Raw genomic sequence first — 20,773 nt, 5'->3', positions numbered from 1 at the left:
GTGTCGGGGGAGAGTGGGTGAGTGTTGGGTGAGAGTGGGTGTGTGTCGGGGAGAGTGGGTGCATGTCGGGGGAGAGTGGGTGCGTGTTGGGGGAGAGTGGGTGCGTGTCGGGGGAGAATGGGTGTCTGTCAGGGGAGAGTGGGTGTGTGTCGGCGGAGAGTGGCTGTTTGTCGGGGGATAGTGGGTGCGTATCGGGGGAGAGTGGGTGAGTGTCGGGGGAGAGTGGGTGTGTGTCTGGGGAGAGTGGGTGAGTGTCGGGGGAGAGTGGGTGTGTGTCTGGGGAGACTGGGTGTGTGTCGGGGGAGAGTGGGTGTGTGTCGGGGGAGAGTGAGTGCGTGTCTGGGGAGAGTGGGTGTGTATCTGGGGAGAATGGGTGTGTGTCGGGGGATAGTGGGTGCGTGTCGGGGGAGAGTGGGTGCGTGTCAGGGGAGAGTGGGTGCGTGTCGGGGAGAGTGGGTGTGTTTCGGGGGAGAGTGGGTGCGTGTCAGTGGGGAGAGTGGGTGCGTGTCGGGGAGAGTGGGTGTGTGTCGGGGGAGAGTGGGTGTGTGTCGGGGGAGCAGTAACTGGGGACAGTGCTGATTTAAATGTGTTCCTTTTCTCTCCAGAAAAGGGTCGCTTTCTGGCCTTAGACCTTGGTGGGACTAATTTCCGAGTGTTACTGGTGAGGTTTCACCCTCAGCTTGTGAAAAGAGTACAGGTGGTGGATCAGACGTACAGCATCCCACAGGAGGTGACACAGGGCCCCGGAGAGCAGGTATTAAAGAGAACAAAGTCCTGAGTTTCTACTGTGTACAGGGAGATAGTTACATAAATAAGATACTAATAGACTGGATACGATCGTGGATGGGCAGCTGAGATCTGTTGCTTGCAATTCCTGCACCATGTGGGAATTTCAGGACATTTCATGTGTCTTGTGGTCCAGGTGTTTCGGAAGTGTCTCCAGCTGGTTACGATCCCCATGCAGATCAATAAACCAAAAGAACCAAATTTACCAAATGATCACGATAAAAAAACAAATGGACAAGATTTCACTTTTATAACTTTTACTCTAACAATGAAAGCAAAATCAACATAAATTAAACATGAATTAACAGACAAATCACAGTCAATATATATTTCCCAAATTGCACATTAATTGTCAGATACAACAAAGAAAGATCTCACAGATTTACTGGGCAGTCCACTCAGCATTTACAGTTCCGATTGCAACCACAAACTTCTTCAAATCTCAAATTCCTCAGGTATGTCTCCAGATCCCGTCTTCCAAGCTGCAACCACTGAGTCTCATCTGACAACAGTTCCCCTTCAATCCTGAACTCCACAAGTACAGTTTCTATCAAAAATGGCACATTCTCAGGAATCTTCTAAGCTCTGCTCATGACAGCCTTAATGACATGTATCCACCAGTATTCCAAAGCAACTGAAAACAGCTTCAGCTACTCGGATTTGCCAATGGCCAGCTCCCAGATTCAGCTTCCACACCCTGCAGCCTGCCTGCACACACTGCCTGTAGCCTGCTTGAACTCTGCAATCATGTGATCTGTCGCTTATCTGGTTCCAACCAATTCTGTCTCCCCGCAATCCTGACATTTTTGTTTCAGTTTTAGTTAGCAACTCTCTCTCAAAAATTTTTTTGAAACTTTTGCCCTAACAGAACATTCAACAAGTCATCTATTCAGCCAACAGCTCTCACACGCTCCTCCACCAGGATCAGAAACCGGCAGCTGGAATCACTGCATAACATCAAGGAGCAGGAGAGTTTCCTGGATTGTTTGTCACCCCAGAGAGAGTTTAGGATAGTGGATGGGAGGCAGGAGTCTTCGGGGTGTGTGCCACTCTCAAACTGGTACACAGCATTGGAGACTGCTGAGAGTGACGACACCTTGAAGGAGTGTAGTCCAGACCATGGCACCAATGGGCAAGGGACTGCACAGGAGGGAACAGCAAAGAGTAGAACTGTAATCATTATAGGAGATTCCATAGTTAGGGGACAGACAGGCATTTCTGTAACCATTATTGTGAGTCCCACATGGTGTGTTCCCTCCCTGGTGCCAGGGTAAAGGATATCACAGAGTGGGTGCAGAATATTCTGCAGGGGAAAGCGAGTGAGCCAGAAGTTGTTGTGCATGTCAGTATCAAGGGCAGGTATTGAGGTTCTATGGGCAGAATTTCAGGAGCTAGGGAGGAAGTTAAAGAGTAGGACCTCGAGGGTAGTAATCTCCAGTGCCACATGCTATCGAGAGTAGAAATAGGATGATAGGGAGGATCAATGGTGACTGCATGGTGCAGGAGGGAGGGTTTCAGATTCTCTGGCTATTGAGACCAATTCTGGGGCATCAGCCACCAACTCAAAAGTGATGGCTGTATCTCAACAGGACTGGGAGCAATATCCTCGTGGGGAGGTTCACTAGTGTGGTTAGGGAGGGTGTAAACTGAATTGATGGGGGGATGGGCAGCAGCATATAGAAGTAGAAAAGGTGCATAAAGTGAGAGTGTTGGATAGTACTACAGAAAGGAGTAGTACCATATTAGGAGTGGACTAAGGTGGCCAGTGAGGAATAAAAAGACAGAATGCATGTATGAAAATGCACAGAGTATGGTGAATACTATTTGTGAGCTACAAGCATGAATAGAAGTCTGAGAATATGATGTCGGGGCAAAAATAGAAATGTGGCTTAAAAATGGATACAAAGTGTTCAGAAAAGATAAGGAAGTTAAAAAGGGAGGTGATATGGTAGTGCAGATTAGGGAAGACATTGTTATGTTGGAAAAAGGAGATGTCCTTGAGGGGCAAAGACAGAATCCACTTGTTTAGAGTTGAGAAGAAAAAAGGGTATGATCGCACTACTGGGGCAATTCTATAGGCCTCCAAATAGTGAGGGAGAGAGAGAGAGAGAGAGAGAGTGAGAGACAGAGGAGCAAATATGCAGGGAAATGACAGAGATGTGTAAGAACTATAGAGTGGTGATATTGGGGGACTTTAATTAACCAGATATTGATTGGGATGATGTGAGAGTAAAGGTTAAGGAAGGGGAGGAATTTCTGAAATGTGTTCAGGAGAACTTCCTGGACCAGTATGTTCTCAGTCCAATCAGGAAGGAGGCAATGCTGGATCTGGTGCTGGGAATGAGGTGGGCCAAGTGGACCAAGTGTCTGTGGAGAAACACTTAAGGGGAGGCAATGGCAGAGTGGTATTGTCACTGGACTAGTAATCCAGAGGCCCAGGCTAATACTCTGGGGACATGAGTTCAAAACCCCCACCACAGCAGATAGTGAAATTTGAATTCAATTAATACATCTGGAATTAAAAGCTAGTCTAATGGTGACCATGAAAACATTGTTTAGTTTTGTAAAAAAAAACATCTGGTTCACTAATGTCCTCCAGGGATGGAAATCTGCCCCCCTTACCTGGTCTGGCCTACATGTGACTCTAGACCCACAGAAATGTGGTTGACTCTTAAATACCCTCTGAAATGGCCCAGCAAGACACTCAGATGTATCAAACCACTACACAGTCAGTAAGGAATGAAACCGGACAGACCACCCGGCATCGACCTAGGCACTGGAAAAGACAACAGCAAACCCAGCCCTGTCGACCCTGCAAAGTCCTTCTTACTAATATCTGGGGGCTTGTGCCAAAATTAGGAGAGCTGCCCCAAAGACTAGGCAAGCAACAGCCTGACATAGTCATACTCACGGAATCATACCATCCCAGACACCACCATTACCATCCCTGGGTTTGTCCTGTCCCATCGGCAGGACAGACCTAGCAGAGGTGGTGGCAAAGTCAGGAGGGAGTTGCCCTGGGAGTCCTCAACATGGATTCCAGACCCATGAAGTCTATGGCATGAGGTCAAACATGGACAAGGAAACCTCCTGCCAATTAACACCTAGCAGACTCCTTGGGGAATGAATCAATGCTTCTCCATGTTGAACACCACTTGGAGGAAGCACTGAGGGTGGCAAGGGGACAGAATGTACTCTGGATGGGTGACTTAAATGTCCATCACCAAGAGTGTCTCAGTAGCACCGGGTCCTAAAGGACAAAGCTGCTAGATTGGGTCTGCAGTAGCTGGTGAGGGAACCAACAAGAGGGAAAAACATACTTGACCTTGTCCTCACCAATCTACCTGTCACAGTTGCATCTGTCCATGATAGTATTGGTAGGAGTGACCACCGCATAGTCCTTGTGGAGATGAAGTCCTACCTTCACCTTGAGGATACCCTCCATCGTGATAAATGGAATAGATTTCGAACAGATCTAGCAATGCAAAACTGGGCATCCATGAGGCACTGTGGGCCATCAGCAGCAGCAGAATTGTACTCAACCACAATCTGTGACCTCATGGCCTGGCATATTCCCCACTCTACCATTACCATCAAGGCGGGAGATCCACCCCAATTCAATGAACAGTGCAGGAGGGCATGCCAGGAGCAGCACCAGACAAACCTCAAAATGAGGTGACAACCAGGTGAAGCTACAACACAGGACTACTTGCGTGCCAAACTGCGTAAGCAGCATGCAATAGACAGAGCTAAGCGATCCCATAACCAACGGATCAGATCTAAGCTCTGCAGTCCTGCCACATCCAGTCATAAATGGTGGTGGACAATTAAAAACTAACTGGAGGAGGAGGCTCCACAAATATCCCCATCCTCAATGATGGGAGAGTCCAGCACATCAGTGCGAAAGATAAGGCTGAAGCATTTGCAACAATCTTCAGCCAGAAGTGCAGAGTTGATCCATCTCGGCCTCCTCCTGAAGTCCCCAGCATCACAGATGCCAGTCTTCAGCCAATTCAATTCACTTCACGTGATATCAAGAAATGACTGAAGGCACTGGATACTGTCAAGGCTATCAGCCCTGACAACATTCCGGCAATAGTACTGAAGACCTGCTCCAGAACTTGCCACATCTCTAGCCAAGCTGTTCCAGTACAGCTACAACACTGGCATCTACACGACAATGTGGAAAATTGCCCAGGGATGTCCTGCATACAAAAAGCAGGACAAATGCTGCCCAGTCAATTACTGCCCCATCAACCTACTCTCAATCATCAGTAAAGTGATGGAAGGTGTCATCAGCAGTGCCATCAAGCAGCACTTACACAGCAATAACCTGCTCAGTGATGCTCAGTTTGGATTCCGCCAGGGCCACTCAGCTCCTGACCTCATTACAGCCTTGGTCCAAACATGGACAAAAGAGCTGAACTCAAGAGGTGAGGGGAGTGTGACTGCCCTTGACATCATAGAACAGTACAGCACAGTGCAGGCCCTTCGGCCCACGATGTTGTGCCGAACCTTTAACCTACTCCAAGATCAAACTAACTACCTACCCTTCATTCTACGATCATCCATGTACCTATCCAAGAGTCGATTAAATGCCCCTAATGTATCTGCTTCTACTACCACCGCTGGCAGCGCATTCCACGCACCCACCACTCTCAAGGCAGCATTTGACCGAGTATGGCATCAAGGAGCACTAGCAAAACTGGAGACAATGGGAATCAGGGGAAAACTCTCCGCTGGCTGGAGTCAAACCTAGCACAAAGGAAGATGGTCGTGGTTGTTGGAGGTCAATCATTTCAGTCCTAGGACATCACTGCAGGAGTTTCTCAGGGTCGTGTCCTGGGTCCAACCATCTTCAGCTGCTTCATCAATGACCTTCCTTCAATCATTAGGTCAGAGGTGGGGATGTTCTCTGATGATTGCATAATGTTCAGCATCATTTGCACTTCTTCAGATACTGAAGCAGTCCGTGTCCATTTGCAGCAATACCTGGGCAACATCCAGGCTTGGGCTAATAAATGGCAAGTATCATTTGCCCCAAACAAGTGCCAGGCAATGACCATCTCCAAGAAGAGAGAATCCAACCATCTCCCTTGACATTCAATGGCATTACCATCACTGAATCCCCCACAATCAACATCCCGGGGGTTACCATTGACCAGAAACTGAACTGGACTAGCCATATAAATCCAGTGGCGACAAGAGCAGGTCAGAGACGAGGAATTCTGTGGTGAGTAACTCCTCTCTTGACTCCCCAAAGTCTGTCCATCATCTACAATACACAAGTCAGGAATGTGATGGACATTTGAACAAACAAACAAGGAGCAGGAGTAGGCCACTCGGCCCTTCGAGCCTGCTCCACCATTCAATATGTTCATGGCTGAACATTTCCACCTACCCACGATAACCTTTCACCCCCTGACTTATCAAGAATCTATCTACCTCTGCCTTAAAAATATTCAAAGACTCTGCTTCCACTGCCTTTTGAGGAAGAGAATTCCAAAGACTCATGACTCTCTGAAAGAAACATTTCTCCTCATCTCTGTCTTAAATGTACGACCCCTGATTTTTAAATAGTGACCCCAAGTTCGAGATTCTGCCACATCCACCCTGTCAAGACGCCTCAGAATCTTATATGTTTCAATTAAGTCGCCTCCTACTCTTCTAAATTCCAGTGGATACAAGCCTAGCCTGTCCAATCTATCCTCATAAGACAGCCTGCCCATTCTAGATATTAGTCCAGTAAACCTTCTCTGTACTGCCTCCAACGCATTTATATCCTTCCTTAAATAAGGAGACGATTACTGTACACAGTACACCAGATTGGGTCTCACCAACGCCCTGTATTGCTGAAGCATAAACTCCCTACTTTTGTATTCAATTCCCCTCGCGATAAACAATAACATTCTGTTAACTTTCCTAATGCTGTATCTGCATACTAACCATTTGTGATTCATGCACTAGGACACCCAAATCCCTCTACATCTCTCAGCTTTGCAATCTCTCACCATTTAGATAATATTCTTCTTTTTTATTCTTCCTGCCAAAGTGGACAATTTCACACTTTCTGAAATTATACTCCATTTGCCAGGTCTTTGCCCATTCACTTAACCTACCTATATCCTTTTGTAACCTCCTTATGTCCTCTTCACAAGTTACTTTCCTACCTTTGTGTCATCATCAAATTTAACAATCATGCCTTCGGTCCCTTCATCTAAGTCATTTATATAAATTGTTAAAAGTCGAGGCCCCAGCACAGATCCCTGTGGCACACCACTTGTTACATCTTGCAAACCAGAAAATGACCCATTTATCTCTGTTTCCTGTTAGCTAGCCAATCTTCTATCCATGCCAATATGTTACCCCCTAAACCATGAGCTTTTATTTTTATTTATTTATTTTATTTAGAGATACAGCACTGAAACAGGCCCTTCGGCCCACTGAGTCTGTGCCGACCAAGAACTGCCCATTTTATACTAACCCTACAGTAATCCCATAATCCCCACCACCTACCTACACTAGGGGCAATTTACAATGGCCAATTTACCTATCAACCTGCAAGTCTTTGACTGTGGGAGGAAACCGTGGGTTTTCGCTGGGTGCTCCGATTTCTGCAATAACCTTTGATGTGGCACCTTATCAAATGCCTTCTGGAAATCTAAGTACAGTACACCACTGGGTCCCCTTTATCCACAGCACATGTAACGCCCTTAAAGAACTCCAATTAATTGGTTAAACATGATTTCCCTTTCACAAAACCATGTTGACTCTACCTGATTACCTTGAATTGTTCTAAGTACCCTGCTATACTGTCTTTAATAATAGCTTCTAGCATTTTCCCTTTGACAGACGTTAAGCTAACTGGCCTGTAGTTTCCTGCTTTCTATCTGAAAGGAGTTACATTTGCTATTTTCCAATCGAATGAGACCTTCCCCAAATCTCGGGAATTTTGGAAAATTAAAACTAACGCATGAACTATCTCACTAGCTACTTCTTTGAACAGCCTGGGATGAAATCCATCAGGACCCGGAGACTTGTCAGCCCACAGCTCCAACAATTTGTTGAAGAACCACTTCCCTGGTGATTGTAATTTTCTTGAATTCCTGCCTCTTTTCCATTTCCTGATCACAGCTAATACTGGGGTGTTACTTGTATCCTCAATGGTGAAGACCGATGCAAAATATCTGTTCAATTCATCTGCCATCTCCTTATTATCCATTATTAATTCCCCAGACTCACTTTTTGTAGGGCCAATGCTCACTTTGTTAACTCTTTTCTTTTTTAATTATCTATAGAAACTCTTACTGTCTGTCTTTATATCGAATACTGTCCACTTGCCTTGATGGGTGCAGCTCCAACAACACTCAAGAAGCTCAACACCATCCAGGACAAAACAGCCCGCTTGATTGGTACCCCATCCACCACTTTCATCATTTACTCCCTTCACCACCGACGCCCAGTGTCAGCAGTGTGTACCATCTACAAGATGCACTGCAGCAACTCACAAGGCTCCTTCGATAGCACCTTCCAAACCCGCGACCTCTGCCACCTAGGAGGACAAGGGCAGATGCATGGGAACACCATCATCTGCAAGTTCCCCTCCAAGTCACACACCATCCTGACTAGGAACTATATCGCCGTTCCTTCACTGTCACTGGGTCAATATCCTGGAATCTCCTCCCTAACAGCACTGTGGGTGTATCTACACCCCGTGGATTGCAGTTGAAGAAGGCAGCTCACCACCACCTTCACAAGGGCAATTCGGGATGGGCAATAAATGCTGGCCTGGCCAGTGACGCCACATCCCGTGAATAAATTTTTAAAAAACTTGGGTAAGTGTGATCGTTGTGTCATAAGTATAAAATGGGTGGTTGTTGGTCGGCACAGACTTGGTGGACCGAAGGGCCTGTTTCAGTGCTGTATCTCAAAATAAATAAAATAAATGATGAGGGAGAGACAGAATATAATGAAACAAAAAACGAGGATGAAAGATGCATGTCAGGTGAATTCTTCAAGTGAGAATCAGGTCAAATGCAATAAATTGAGAGGGGAAGTGAAGAGGAAAATAAGACTGGCAAAGAAAGAATATGAGAATAGAATGGGAGTTAACATTAAAGGGAATCCAAAAATTTTGTACTGGCATGTAAAGAGTAAGCGGGTAGTGAGAGGTGAGGTGGGGCCTACTGGGGACAAAGAGGGTGATATATTCTGAGAGATGCAGGGCAAGGCTGGAATACTTAGTGAGTACTTTGTATCAGTGTTTACGAAGCAAGGAGATGTCAACAAAATATTGGTAGAAGCAGAGATGGTGAAGGTAATGGATGGAGAGGCAGGATGTACTGGAAAGGCTGGCTATGCTTAGAGTGGATAAGTCACCGGGTCCAGATGGCTTGCATTCCAGGTTCATAAAGGAAGTGAAAGTGGGGGTGGAGCGAGTGGAAGGACTTACCATGAACTTCCAATCTTCCCTAGATATGGCGGAGATGTCAAAGGATTAAAGAGTGCGATTGTGATACCCTTATTTAAGAAAGTGTGCAAGTGTGTTTAAAAAAAAGGGGTCACCCATTTAAGACAGAGATGAGGAGAAATTTTTTCTCTCAGAGTCTTTGGAATTCTCTTCCGCGAAAGGCGGTGGAAGCAGAGTCTTTGAATATTTTTCAGACAGGAGTAGATAGATTCTTGACCAGCAAGGGGGGGTGGAAGGTGATCAGGGATAGGTGGAAATGTGGAGTAATCAGTTCAGTCATGAACTTACTGAATGGTGGAACAGGCCCGAGGGGCCGAGTGGCCTACTCCTGCTCCTAATTCATATGTTCGTATGTTCCTATATAAGGACATTACTAGTAACTACAGGCTGGTTAGTTTAACATCAGTGATGGGTAATGTTTTAGAAACAAGAATCAGGGAAAAAAATCAACAGGCACTTGGATTCTTCGGGACAGGATTTACTCCCATTTGGAAACAAATGGACTTATTAGTGAGAGGCAGCATGGTTTTGTGAAGGGGAGGTCGTGTCTCACTAACTTGATCGAATTTTTTGAGGAAGTGACGGAGATGATTGATGAGGGAAGGGCAGTGGATGTTTTCTATATGGACTTCAGTAAAGCCTTTGACAAGGTCCCTCATGGAAGACTGGAACAAAAGGTGAAGTCACACGGGATCAGAGGTGAGCTGGCAAGATGGAAACTGAACTGGATCGGTCATAGAAGACAGAGGGTAGCAGTGGAAGGGTGCTTTTCTGAATGGAGGGATGTGACTAGTGGTGTTCCACAGGGATCAGTGCTGGGACATTTGCTGTTTGTAGTATATATAAATGATTTGGAGGAAAATGTAGCTGGTCTGATTACTAAGTTTGCGGACGACACAGAGGTTGGTGGAGTTGCGGACAGTGATGAGGATTGTCAGAGGATACAGCTGGATATAGATTGGTTGGAGAATTGGGCGGAGAAATGGCAGATGGAGTTTAATCCGGACAAATGTGAGGTAATGCATTTTGGAAGGTCTAATCCAGGTGGGAAGTGTACAGTAAATGGCAGAACCCTTAGGAGTATTGACAGGCAGAGAGATCTGGGCGTACAGGTCCACAGGTCACTGAAAGTGGCAACGCAGTTGGATAAGGTAGTCAAGAAGGCATACGGCATGCTTGCCTTCATCGGTCTGGGCACAGAGTATAAAAATTGGCACGTCATGCTGCAGCTGTACAGAACTTTAGTTAGGCCCCACTTGGAATATTGCGTACAATTCTGGTCGCCACACTATCAGAAGGATGTGGTGGCTTTGGAGAGGGTACAGAAGAGATTTACCAGGTTGTTGCCTGGTCTGGAGGGCATTAGCTATGAGGAGAGGTTGGATAAACTCGTATTGTTTTCACTGGAACAACGGAGGTGGAGGGGCGACCTGATCGAGGTTTACAAAGTTATGAGTGGCATGGACAGAGTGGATAGTCAGAAGCTTTTTCCCAGGGTGGAAGAGTCAGTTACTAGAGGACATAGGTTTAAGGTGCGAAGGGCAAAGTTTAGAGGGGATGTGCGAGGCAAGTTCTTTACACAGAGGGTGGTGAGTGCCTGGAACTTGCTGCCGGGGGAGGTGGTGGAAGCAGGTACGATAGCGACGTTTAAGAGGCATCTTGACAAATACATGAATAGGATGGGAATAGAGGGATATGGACGCTGGAAGTGCAGAAGGTTTTAGTTTAGACAGGCATCACGATCGGCGCAGGCTTGGAGGGCCGAATGGCCTGTTCCTGTGCTGTCCTGTTCTTTGGAGAGGTTCAAGTTAGTTATTGATCGGCAGCACAGATTTGTATCAGGCAGATCGTGCTTGACTAATGTAATTGATTTTTTTGATGAAGTAACAGACAAATTTGATGAAGGAATGGCAGTGGATGTTGTCTGTATGGATTTGAAGAAAGCATTTGACAAAATATCACATAACATAAATTTGCCGATGATACCAAACCTGAGGAGTGGCAAACAGTGAGGGTGATACGTATCGACTGCAATACGACATAGACAGGTTAGCAGAATGGGCAGACGTGGCAGATGGCATTTCATAGAGAAATGTAAGATGATGCATTGTAACAGGAGGATTAGGGGAAGGCAATATATACTTAATGGCACAGTTCTAAAGAGGGTGCAGGAACAGAGGAACCTGGGGGTGCATGTGGATCGATCTTTGAAGGTGGCAGGACATCATGGTTAGTAAAGTATATGGAAACTTGGGCTTTATAAACAGAGGTATTGAGTTCAAAAACAGGGAAGTTATGTTGAACCTTTAGGCCACAACTAGAGTATTGTGTCCAGTTCTGGTCACCACACTTTAGGAAGGATGTGAGGGTTCTTGAGAGGGTGCAGAGGAGATTTACCAGAATGGATCCACAATGTGGGATTTTAGCTACAAGTTTAGATTGGTCATAGAGTCATAGAGTTACACAGCACAGAAACAGGCCCTTCGGCCCATCATGTCTGTGCCGGCCATCAAACACCTAACTATTCTAATCCCATTTTCCAGCACTTGGCCTGCAGCCTTGTGTTCTATCGCATTTCAATTGCTCATCTAAATACTTCTTAAGTGTTGTGAGGGTTCCTGCCTCTACCACCTCTTCAGGTAGTGTGTTCCAGATTCCAACCACCTTCAGTGAAAAAACTATTCTTCAAACCCCCTCTAAACCTCCTGCCCCTTACCTTAAATCTATGCCCCCTGGTTATTGACCCCTCCGCTACGGGAAAAAGTCTCTTCCTATCTAACCTGTCAATGCCCCTCATAATTTTGTTTACCTCAATCATGTCCCCCCTCAGCCTTTTCTGCTCTAAGGAAAACAACACTAGCCTTTTCAGCCTCTCTTCATAGCTGAAATACTCCAGCCCAGGCAACATCCTGGTGAATCTCCTCTGCACTCTCTCCAGTGCAATCACATCCTTCCTGTAGTGTGGTGACCAGAACTGTACACAGTACTCCAGCTGTGGCCTAACTAGCGTTTTATACAGCTCCATCATAACCTCCCTGCTCTTATATTCTGTGCCTTGGCTAATAAAGGCAAGTATCCCATATACCTTCCTAACCACCTTATCTACCTGTGCTGCTGCCTTCAGTGATCTATGGACAAGTACACCAAGGTCCCTCTGACCCTCTGTACTTCCCAGGGTCCGAGCATCACAGAAAGCAGTTGAGGCCAAATCATTAAATATATTCAAGAAAGTTAGATATAGTTATTAGGGCTAAAGGAATCAAGGGATACGGGGAGAAAGCGGGAACAGGTTACTGAGTTAGGACGATCAGCCATGATCGTATTGAATGGCGGTGCATGCTCGAAGGGCCGAATGGCCTCCTCCTGCTCCTATTTTCTATGTTTCTATATTCCCTTGCCTTGTTAGTCCTCCCAAAATGCATCACCTCACACTTCTCAGGATTAAATTCCTTTTGCCACCGCTCTGCCCATCTGACCAGCCCATCTATATCATCCTGTAATCTAAGGCTTTCCTCCTCACTATTTACGACCCCACCAATTTTTGTGTCATCTGTGAACTTACTGATCATACCTCCTATATTCACGTCTAAATCATCAATGTACACTACAAACAGCAAGAGCCCCAGCACCGATCCCTGTGGTACACCACTGGTCACAGGCTTCTACCCACAAAAACAACCCTCGACCATCATCCTCTGCCTCCTGCCATTCAGCCAATTTTGGATCCAATTTGCCAAATTGCCCTGGATCCCATGGGGATCCTTCTTAACCAATCTCCCGAGTGGGACCTTATCAAATGCTGGGGTTGCTCTCCTTGGAACAAAGGAGATTGAGGGGAGATTTGATAGAGGTGTGCAAGATTACGACAGGTTTAAATCAGGTAGACAAGGAAAAGCTGTTCCCATTAGCTGATGGTACAAGAACTAGGGGACACAGATTTAAGGTTTTGGGCAAGAAATAAAGTGGGAATGTGAGGAAGAACTTTCTTCTGCAGCGAGTGGAAATGACCTGGAACCCGATGCCTACAAAGGTGGTGGAAACAGAGACCATCAATGATGTCAATGAAATGAGTCACTGAAAGCTAACGTGCAGTTGCAGCAAGTGATTAGGAAGGCAAATGGTATGTTGGCCTTTCTCGCAGGAAGATTTGAGTATAGGAGTAAAGAAGTCTTGCTGCAATTGTATAGAGCCTTGGTGAGACCACACCTGGAGTATTGTGGACAGTTTTGGTTTCCTTACCTAAGGAAGAATATACTTGCCATAGAGGGAGTGCAACGAAGGTTCAACAGACTAATCCCTGGGATGGCGGGATTGTCTTATGAGGAGAGACTGAGGAAACTGGGCTTTTATTCTGTAGAATTTCGAAGAATGAGAGATGATCTCATTGAGGCATGCAAACTTCTTACAGGGCTCGACAAGGTTGATGCAGGAAGGCTGGGGGAGGGGGGTGGAGAAGCAGGGGGGACAGTCTCAGAATAAGGGGCAGCTCATTTAGGACTGAGATGAGGAGGAATTTCTTCACTCAGAGGGTGGTGAATCTTTGGAATTCACTACCCCAGAGAGCTGAGGAGGCTCAGTCATTGAGTATGTTCAAGATAGAGATTGATAGATTTCTAGATATTAAAGATATCAAGGGTATAGTGCGGGAAAATGGCATTGAGGTGGAAGATCAGTCATGATCTAGTCGAATGGTGAGCAGGCTTGAGGGGCTGAATGGCCTCCTCCTGCTCCTATTTCCGATGTTTCTATGTTCCAAAGGAATTTGGATGGGCAAATGAGGCAACTAAATTTGCAGGGCCACAGGGACAGAGTAGAGGAATGGCACTGACTGGATTGCTCTACAGAGAACCAGCATGGACTCAATGGTCTCTGTCTGTGCTGTAATGACTCAATGACTCTTTAACTGTAGTCGACAGGAATCAACTTATTCAACCAGCAGTTTTAATACATCATAGGCTGGTCTCGGAGCCAGGATTGCAGTATGGACTGGAATCTCACACAGGGAATGTGGGATGGACTGGGATCTCACACAGGGAATGTGGGATGGACTGGAATCTCACACAGTGGATGTGGGATGGACTGGAATCTCACACAGGGAATGTGGGATGGACTGGGATATCACACAGAAAATGTCAGATGGACTGGGATCTCACACAGGCAATGTGGGATGGACTGGGACCTCACACAGGGAATGTGGGATGGACTGGGATCTCACACAGGGAATGTGGGATGGTCTGGGATCTCACACAGGGAATGTGGGATGGACTGGAATCTCACACAGGGACTGTGGAATGGACTGGGATCTCACACAGGGAATGTGGGATGGACTGGGACCTCACACAGGGAATGTGGGATGGACTGGGATCTCACACAGGGAATGTGGGATGGTCTGGGATCTCACACAGGGAATGTGGGATGGACTGGAATCTCACACAGGGACTGTGGGATGGACTGGAATCTCACACAGGGACTGTGGAATGGACTGGGATCTCACACAGGGAATGTGGGATGGACTGGGATATCACACAGAAAATGTCGGATGGACTGGGATCTCACACAGGGAATGTGGGATGGACTGGAATTTCACACAGGGACTGTGGAATGGACTGGGATCTCACACAGGGAATGTGGGATGGAATAGGATATCACACAGAAAATGTCGGATGGACTGGGATCTCACACAGGCAATGTGGGATGGACTGGGACCTCACACAGGGAATGTGGGATGGACTGGGATCTCACACAGGGAATGTGGGATGGACTGGAATCTCACACAGTGGATGTGGGATAGACTGGAATCTCACACAGGGAATGTGGGATGGACTGGGATATCACACAGAAAATGTCGGATGGACTGGGATCTCACACAGGCAATGTGGGATGGACTGGGATCTCACACAGGGAATGTGGGATGGTCTGGGATCTCACACAGGGAATGTGGGATGGACTGGAATCTCACACAGGGAATGTGGGATGGACTGGGATATCACACAGAAAATGTCGGATGGACTGGGATCTCACACAGGCAATGTGGGATGGACTGGGACCTCACACAGGGAATGTGGGATGGACTGGGATCTCACACAGGGAATGTGGGATGGTCTGGGATCTCACACAGGGAATGTGGGATGGACAGGGATCTCACTTGTAGACTGTGGGATGGAATAGGATTTCACACAGGGAATGTGGGATAGACTGGGATCTCACACAGCGAATGTGGGATGGACTGGGATCTCACACAGGGAATGTGGGATGGACTGGGATCTCACACAGGGAATGTGGGATGGACTGGAATCTCACACAGGGAATGTGGGATGGACTGGGATCTCACACAGCGAATGTGGGATGGAATAGGATTTCACACAGGGAATGTGGGATAGACTGGGATCTCACACAGCGAATGTGGGATGGACTGGGATCTCACACAGGGAATGTGGGATGGACTGGAATCTCACACAGGGACTGTGGGATGGACTGGAATCACACACAGGGAATGTGGAATGGACTGGAATTTCACACAGGGAATGTGGGATGGACAGGGATCTCACACATGGAATGTGGGATGTACTGGGATCTCACACAGGGAATGTGGAATGGACTGGGATCTCACACAGTGAATGTGGAATGGACTGGAATCTCACACAGGGAATGTGGGATGGACTGGGATCTCACACAGGGAATGTGGGATGGACTGGGATCTCACACAGGGAATGTGGGATGGACTGGGATCTCACACAGGGAATGTGGGATGGACTGGGATCTCACACAGGGACTGTGGGATGGACTGGAATCTCACACGTGGATTGTGGAATGGACTGGGATCTCACACAGGGAATGTGGGATGGACTGGAGTCTCACACGTGGATTGTGGAATGGACTGGGATCTCACACAGGGAATGTGGGTTTGACTGGAATCTTGCAAAGGGACTGTGGGTGAACTAGGATCTCACACAGGGAATGTGGGTGAACTCGGATCTCACACAGGGAATGTGGGTGAACTCGGATCTCACACAGGGAATGTGGGTGAACTCGGATCTCACACGGGGAATGTGGGTGGACTCGGATCTCACACAGGGAATGTGGGTTTGACTGGAATCTTGCAAAGGGACTGTGGGTGAACTGGGATCTCACACAGGGAATGTGGGATGGACTGGAATTTTACCCATAGCACACTAAGAAAGAAAAGAAGGAAATTTATATCGTGCCTTTCATGGCCTCATGCTGTCCCCAAGACCCAGACAGCAGGTGAAGGATGTTTAAAACATCGTCACTGTTGTAGGAAATGCAGCAGCCAATTTGCTATTAACATCAATATGATAATGAGCAGATAATCATTTGTTTTACTGATGTTTGAGGTATAAATACCAACCAGGACAATCGGGAGAACTTAAAACAGAAAACACTGGAAATACTCAGCAGGTCTGGCAGCATCTGTGGAGAGAGAGTGAGTTAATGTTTCAGGTCAATGATATTTTATCAGAACACAGGTCACTGATCTGAAATGTTAACTCTGTTTCTCTCTCCACAGATGCTGCCAGACCTGCTGTGTATTTCCAATATTTTCCGTGTATTTCAGATTTCCAGCATCTGCAGTATTTTGCTTTTGTACCAGAATGAATTCCCCGACTATTTGAATAGGTTGTGGGATCTTTTATGTCCACCTGAGAAGGCAGACATGTCCTTAGTTCAACATCTCATCCAAAAAGCAGCACCTCTGACCATGCAGCACTCTGTCAGTCCTGTGCTGGAGTGTCAGCCAAGATCTCAGTGGGTTGGACAAGAATCTGACTCCTGGACTATGGGTTGGATTGGGATCCCATGAATGCACTCTGATTTGGACTAGGATCCCACTTATCATCGACAATGGGTTGGTACTGGGATTCCACTCATGGATTGCCAGTTGGACTGGGATCACATTCAAGGACTAAGAGTTGGTACTGGGATCCCATTCTTGGAATGGTTTGGACTGGAATTCCACTCAGGGAGTATGGGTTAGTGTGGGATCTGACTCCTTGAATGTGGGTTGAACTAGGATCACATGCATGGATTGGGAATTTAGATAGTGGTCTAATAAATAGAGGTCTGGCAGGGCACCTCAGTCCCATCAAATGCACATGCTGTTGTATGTCGGAGTTCCAGGATGCTTCTCATGTCCTGGGCAATCACATATGTAGGAAGTTTCATCGTTGCAGGAGCTCGAGCTCTGGCTTTTCGAGCTTGAGCAGCAGCTGGTGTTACTGCAGTGCATCAGCAAGGCTGAGTGATTCATGGAATGTATATTTCTGAGGTGGTCACCCTGCAGTTTAAAGGTGTGCAGGTCGAGATGGAATGTGTGACTATCAGAAAGACAAGGAGGACCAGGCAGCCATTGCAGGAGTCCTCGGAGTGCATCTCACTCCCTAACTGATATGTTAATACTGGTGAGGGCGATGGTTCCTCTGGGGATTATAGTCAGTGCCAAGTACACAGCACTGTCCATGGGGGTGGCTCAGCTGTACTGACAAAAGGAGGAGAGGTTGTAACATTGGTTCACCAGAAATAATTGCAGCTGAAAGGAGGGATGATATACTAGAAGGCTTATCAAATGAGGCCATATGGGTTGAACTAGGGAAGAAAAAAAGGGCAATCACAGTGCAGGAAGTGTACTATAGATCCCCAGTCAGAGGAAGAGAGAAGAGAAAATATGTAGGCAGATTGCTGAAAAGTGCAGAAACAATAGGACAGTAAAATTGCAGATTTTAATGATGCCAATAGTAGGGCCATAGAGTCATATGACACAGATGGAGGCCAATCAGTCCATCGAGTCCATGCCAGCTCTCTTTGGAGCAATCCAATCAGTCCCATTCCCCAGTTCTGTTCCTACAAGTTTATTTCCCTCAATTACCCATCCAATTTCCTTTTGAAATCATTCATCATCTCCACTTGCAACAACCTCATAGGCAGTGAGTTCCAGGTCATTACCACTCATTGGCTGCTTTCTGTGCAGTTAGTGACTCTATGATCATCCAGTCAGGGGAAACAGCCTGTCAGCATCTACCCTGTCAATCCCTCTCAGAATCTCACATGTTTCAATAGATAAGCCTCTTATTCTTCTAAACTCCAGAAAATATAGGACAATTCTACTCAATCTCTCCTCATAGGATAGCCATCTCATCCCAGGAATCAATCTAGTGAACTGCCTCGAGGGCAAGTATATCCTTAAAACTGCAAAGAATACTCCCGGTGTGGTCACACCCAAGCCCTGGAACAATTGTAAGAAGATTTCTTTACCCTTGTACTCCAAACCCCTTGCAAGAAAGGCCAACAAACCATTTGCTTTCCTAATTGCTTGCCGTACCTTACTTTCTGTGTTTCTTGAACAAGCACACCAAGGTCCCTCTGAATATCAACATTTCATAGTTTCTCACCAGTTAAAAAACATCCCATTCTTCTGTTCCATGCATTTCCCCACTTTATTCTCCTTCTGCCACTTTGCTGTCCACTCTATTAACCTATCTACAACCCTTTACAGATTCTTTCTGTTCTCCAGCTTCTATTATCATAGAGTCATAGTCATAGACTCATAATAGTACAGAAGGAGGCCATTCAGCCCATTAAGTCCATTCTGGCTCTCCGTAGAGCAATCCAGTCAGTCCCAATTCCTGCCTTTATCTCTGTAGCTCTGTAACTTTATTTCCCTCAAGTGCCCATCCAATTTACTGATGAAATCATTCATCATCTCCACATCCATTATCACCTGCTGTGTAAAAAACATTCTTCCTCACAGCAACCCTGCACCTATTGGTCAAAACGTTTAATCTATATTCTCTAGTGCTTGTTCCATCAGTTAATGGGAACAGTTCTTCCTTGTCTACCTTATCTAAATCTGTCATAATCTAGTACACCTTTATTAAATCTCCCCTCAATCTCCTGTGTTCGAAGGAGAACAATCCCAGCTCTTCCAACCTAACCTTGTAACTAAAATCCCCCATCCCTGGAACCATTCTAGTAAATCTCCTCTGCACCCTCTCAAGGACCCTCACATCCTTCCTAAAGTGTGGTGACCAGAACTGGACACAATACTCCAGTTGGGGCCCAAATAGAGCTTTACAAAGGTTCAGCAGAACTTCCCTGCTTTTGTAATCAATGTTTCTATTTATGAAGCCCAAGATGCAAAACGCTTTGATAATTACTCTCTCAACATGTCCTGCCACCTTCAAATAGCTAGGCACATGCACCCCCAGGTTCCTTTGTTCCTGTACACTCTTTAGAACTGTGTCATTAAGTATATATTGCCTCTCCCTATTCCTTCTGCCAAAATGCATCACCTCACAATTCTCAGTATTAAATTCCATCTGTCACCTGTCTGCCCATTCTGCTAGCCTATCTATATCCTGTTGTAGTTGATTGACATCATCACTGTCTGCCACATCTCCAAGTTTGGTATAATCGGCAAATTTGAACTTTTACTCTGTATTCCAATATCCAAGTCATTTTTCATCACAAAACAAAAACAGTGGTTCTAGCACTGACCGTCAGGGAACACCACTATCAGTCTACCATCATCCAGTCTGAAAAACAATTATTTGCCATGACTCGCTGTTTTCTGTACTTAAGCCACCTTTTTATGCAAGCTGACACTGTCCCTCCTATTCCATGAGCCTCACTTTTGTTAACCATCCTTTTAGGTGGCATTTTGTAAAATGTTTTCTTAAAATCCATATAGACAACTTCCACCACATTCCCTTCATAAACCTTCTCAGTTACTCCATCAAAAAACTCAATTAGATTAGTCAAGTACGTTCTGCCTTTTACAAATCTCTCTTTTACAAGGCACTCCCTAATTAACCCAACCCTCTCCAAGTGCCTGTTGATTTATTTCCCTGATTATTATTTCTAAATCCTTACGCACACTGATGTTAAACTGACCAGCCTGTAGTTGCTAGCACTGTCCTTATACCCTTTCTTGAATAAGGGTGTCACATTTCCCACTCTCCAATTCTCTACCTCCTCCCAAGTTTCTTGTGAAGATTGGAAGATTATGACAAGCCCTTCCACTATCTCAAATCCCACTTCCTTTAGCAAACTGGAATATCGCCACCCGGACCAGGAGATTTATCCACTCTAAGCATAGCCAGCCTTTCCAGGATGTTCTGCCTCTCAGTTTTCACTCCATCCATTACCTCTACCATCTCCACTTCGATTGTTACTTTGTCAGCATCCTCTTCTTTAGTAAACACTGATTCAAAGTACTCAAATATTCGAGCCTTGCCCTGCGCCTCTCAGCATATATCACCCTCGTTCTCCCTACTCGCCCCCAACCCGCCTCTTACTACCTGCTTACTATTTACATGCTGGCAGATTTTTGGATTCCCTTTTATGTTAACTGCCATTAAATTCTCATATTCTCTCTTTGCCAATCTTATTTTCCTCGTCACATTTCCTCAGCTTATTGTATTTGTCCCAGTCCTTGTTGAAGAATTCATCTGACATGCATCAAACACCCTTTTTTGTGTTTCATCATATTCTCCCTCGTCA

General features: G+C 46.0%; 1 protein-coding gene across 1 annotated transcript in view; it reads left to right on the top strand.

Moving 5' to 3' along the window:
* Positions 1-20,773, top strand: part of LOC137360257 (hexokinase-1-like) — a 135,343-nt gene that overhangs the window by 3,661 nt on the left and 110,909 nt on the right. Inside the window, exon 2 of the mRNA XM_068025759.1 lies at positions 606-754. Coding sequence (XP_067881860.1) covers positions 606-754 — 149 coding nt within the window. The remainder of the gene's footprint in view (positions 1-605; positions 755-20,773) is intronic.

This window comes from Heterodontus francisci, unplaced genomic scaffold (genome assembly GCF_036365525.1).
Source record: "Heterodontus francisci isolate sHetFra1 unplaced genomic scaffold, sHetFra1.hap1 HAP1_SCAFFOLD_592, whole genome shotgun sequence".
In the NCBI taxonomy this organism is placed as follows: Eukaryota; Metazoa; Chordata; class Chondrichthyes; order Heterodontiformes; family Heterodontidae; genus Heterodontus; species Heterodontus francisci.
This window is presented reverse-complemented; position numbering and strand designations above follow the sequence as displayed.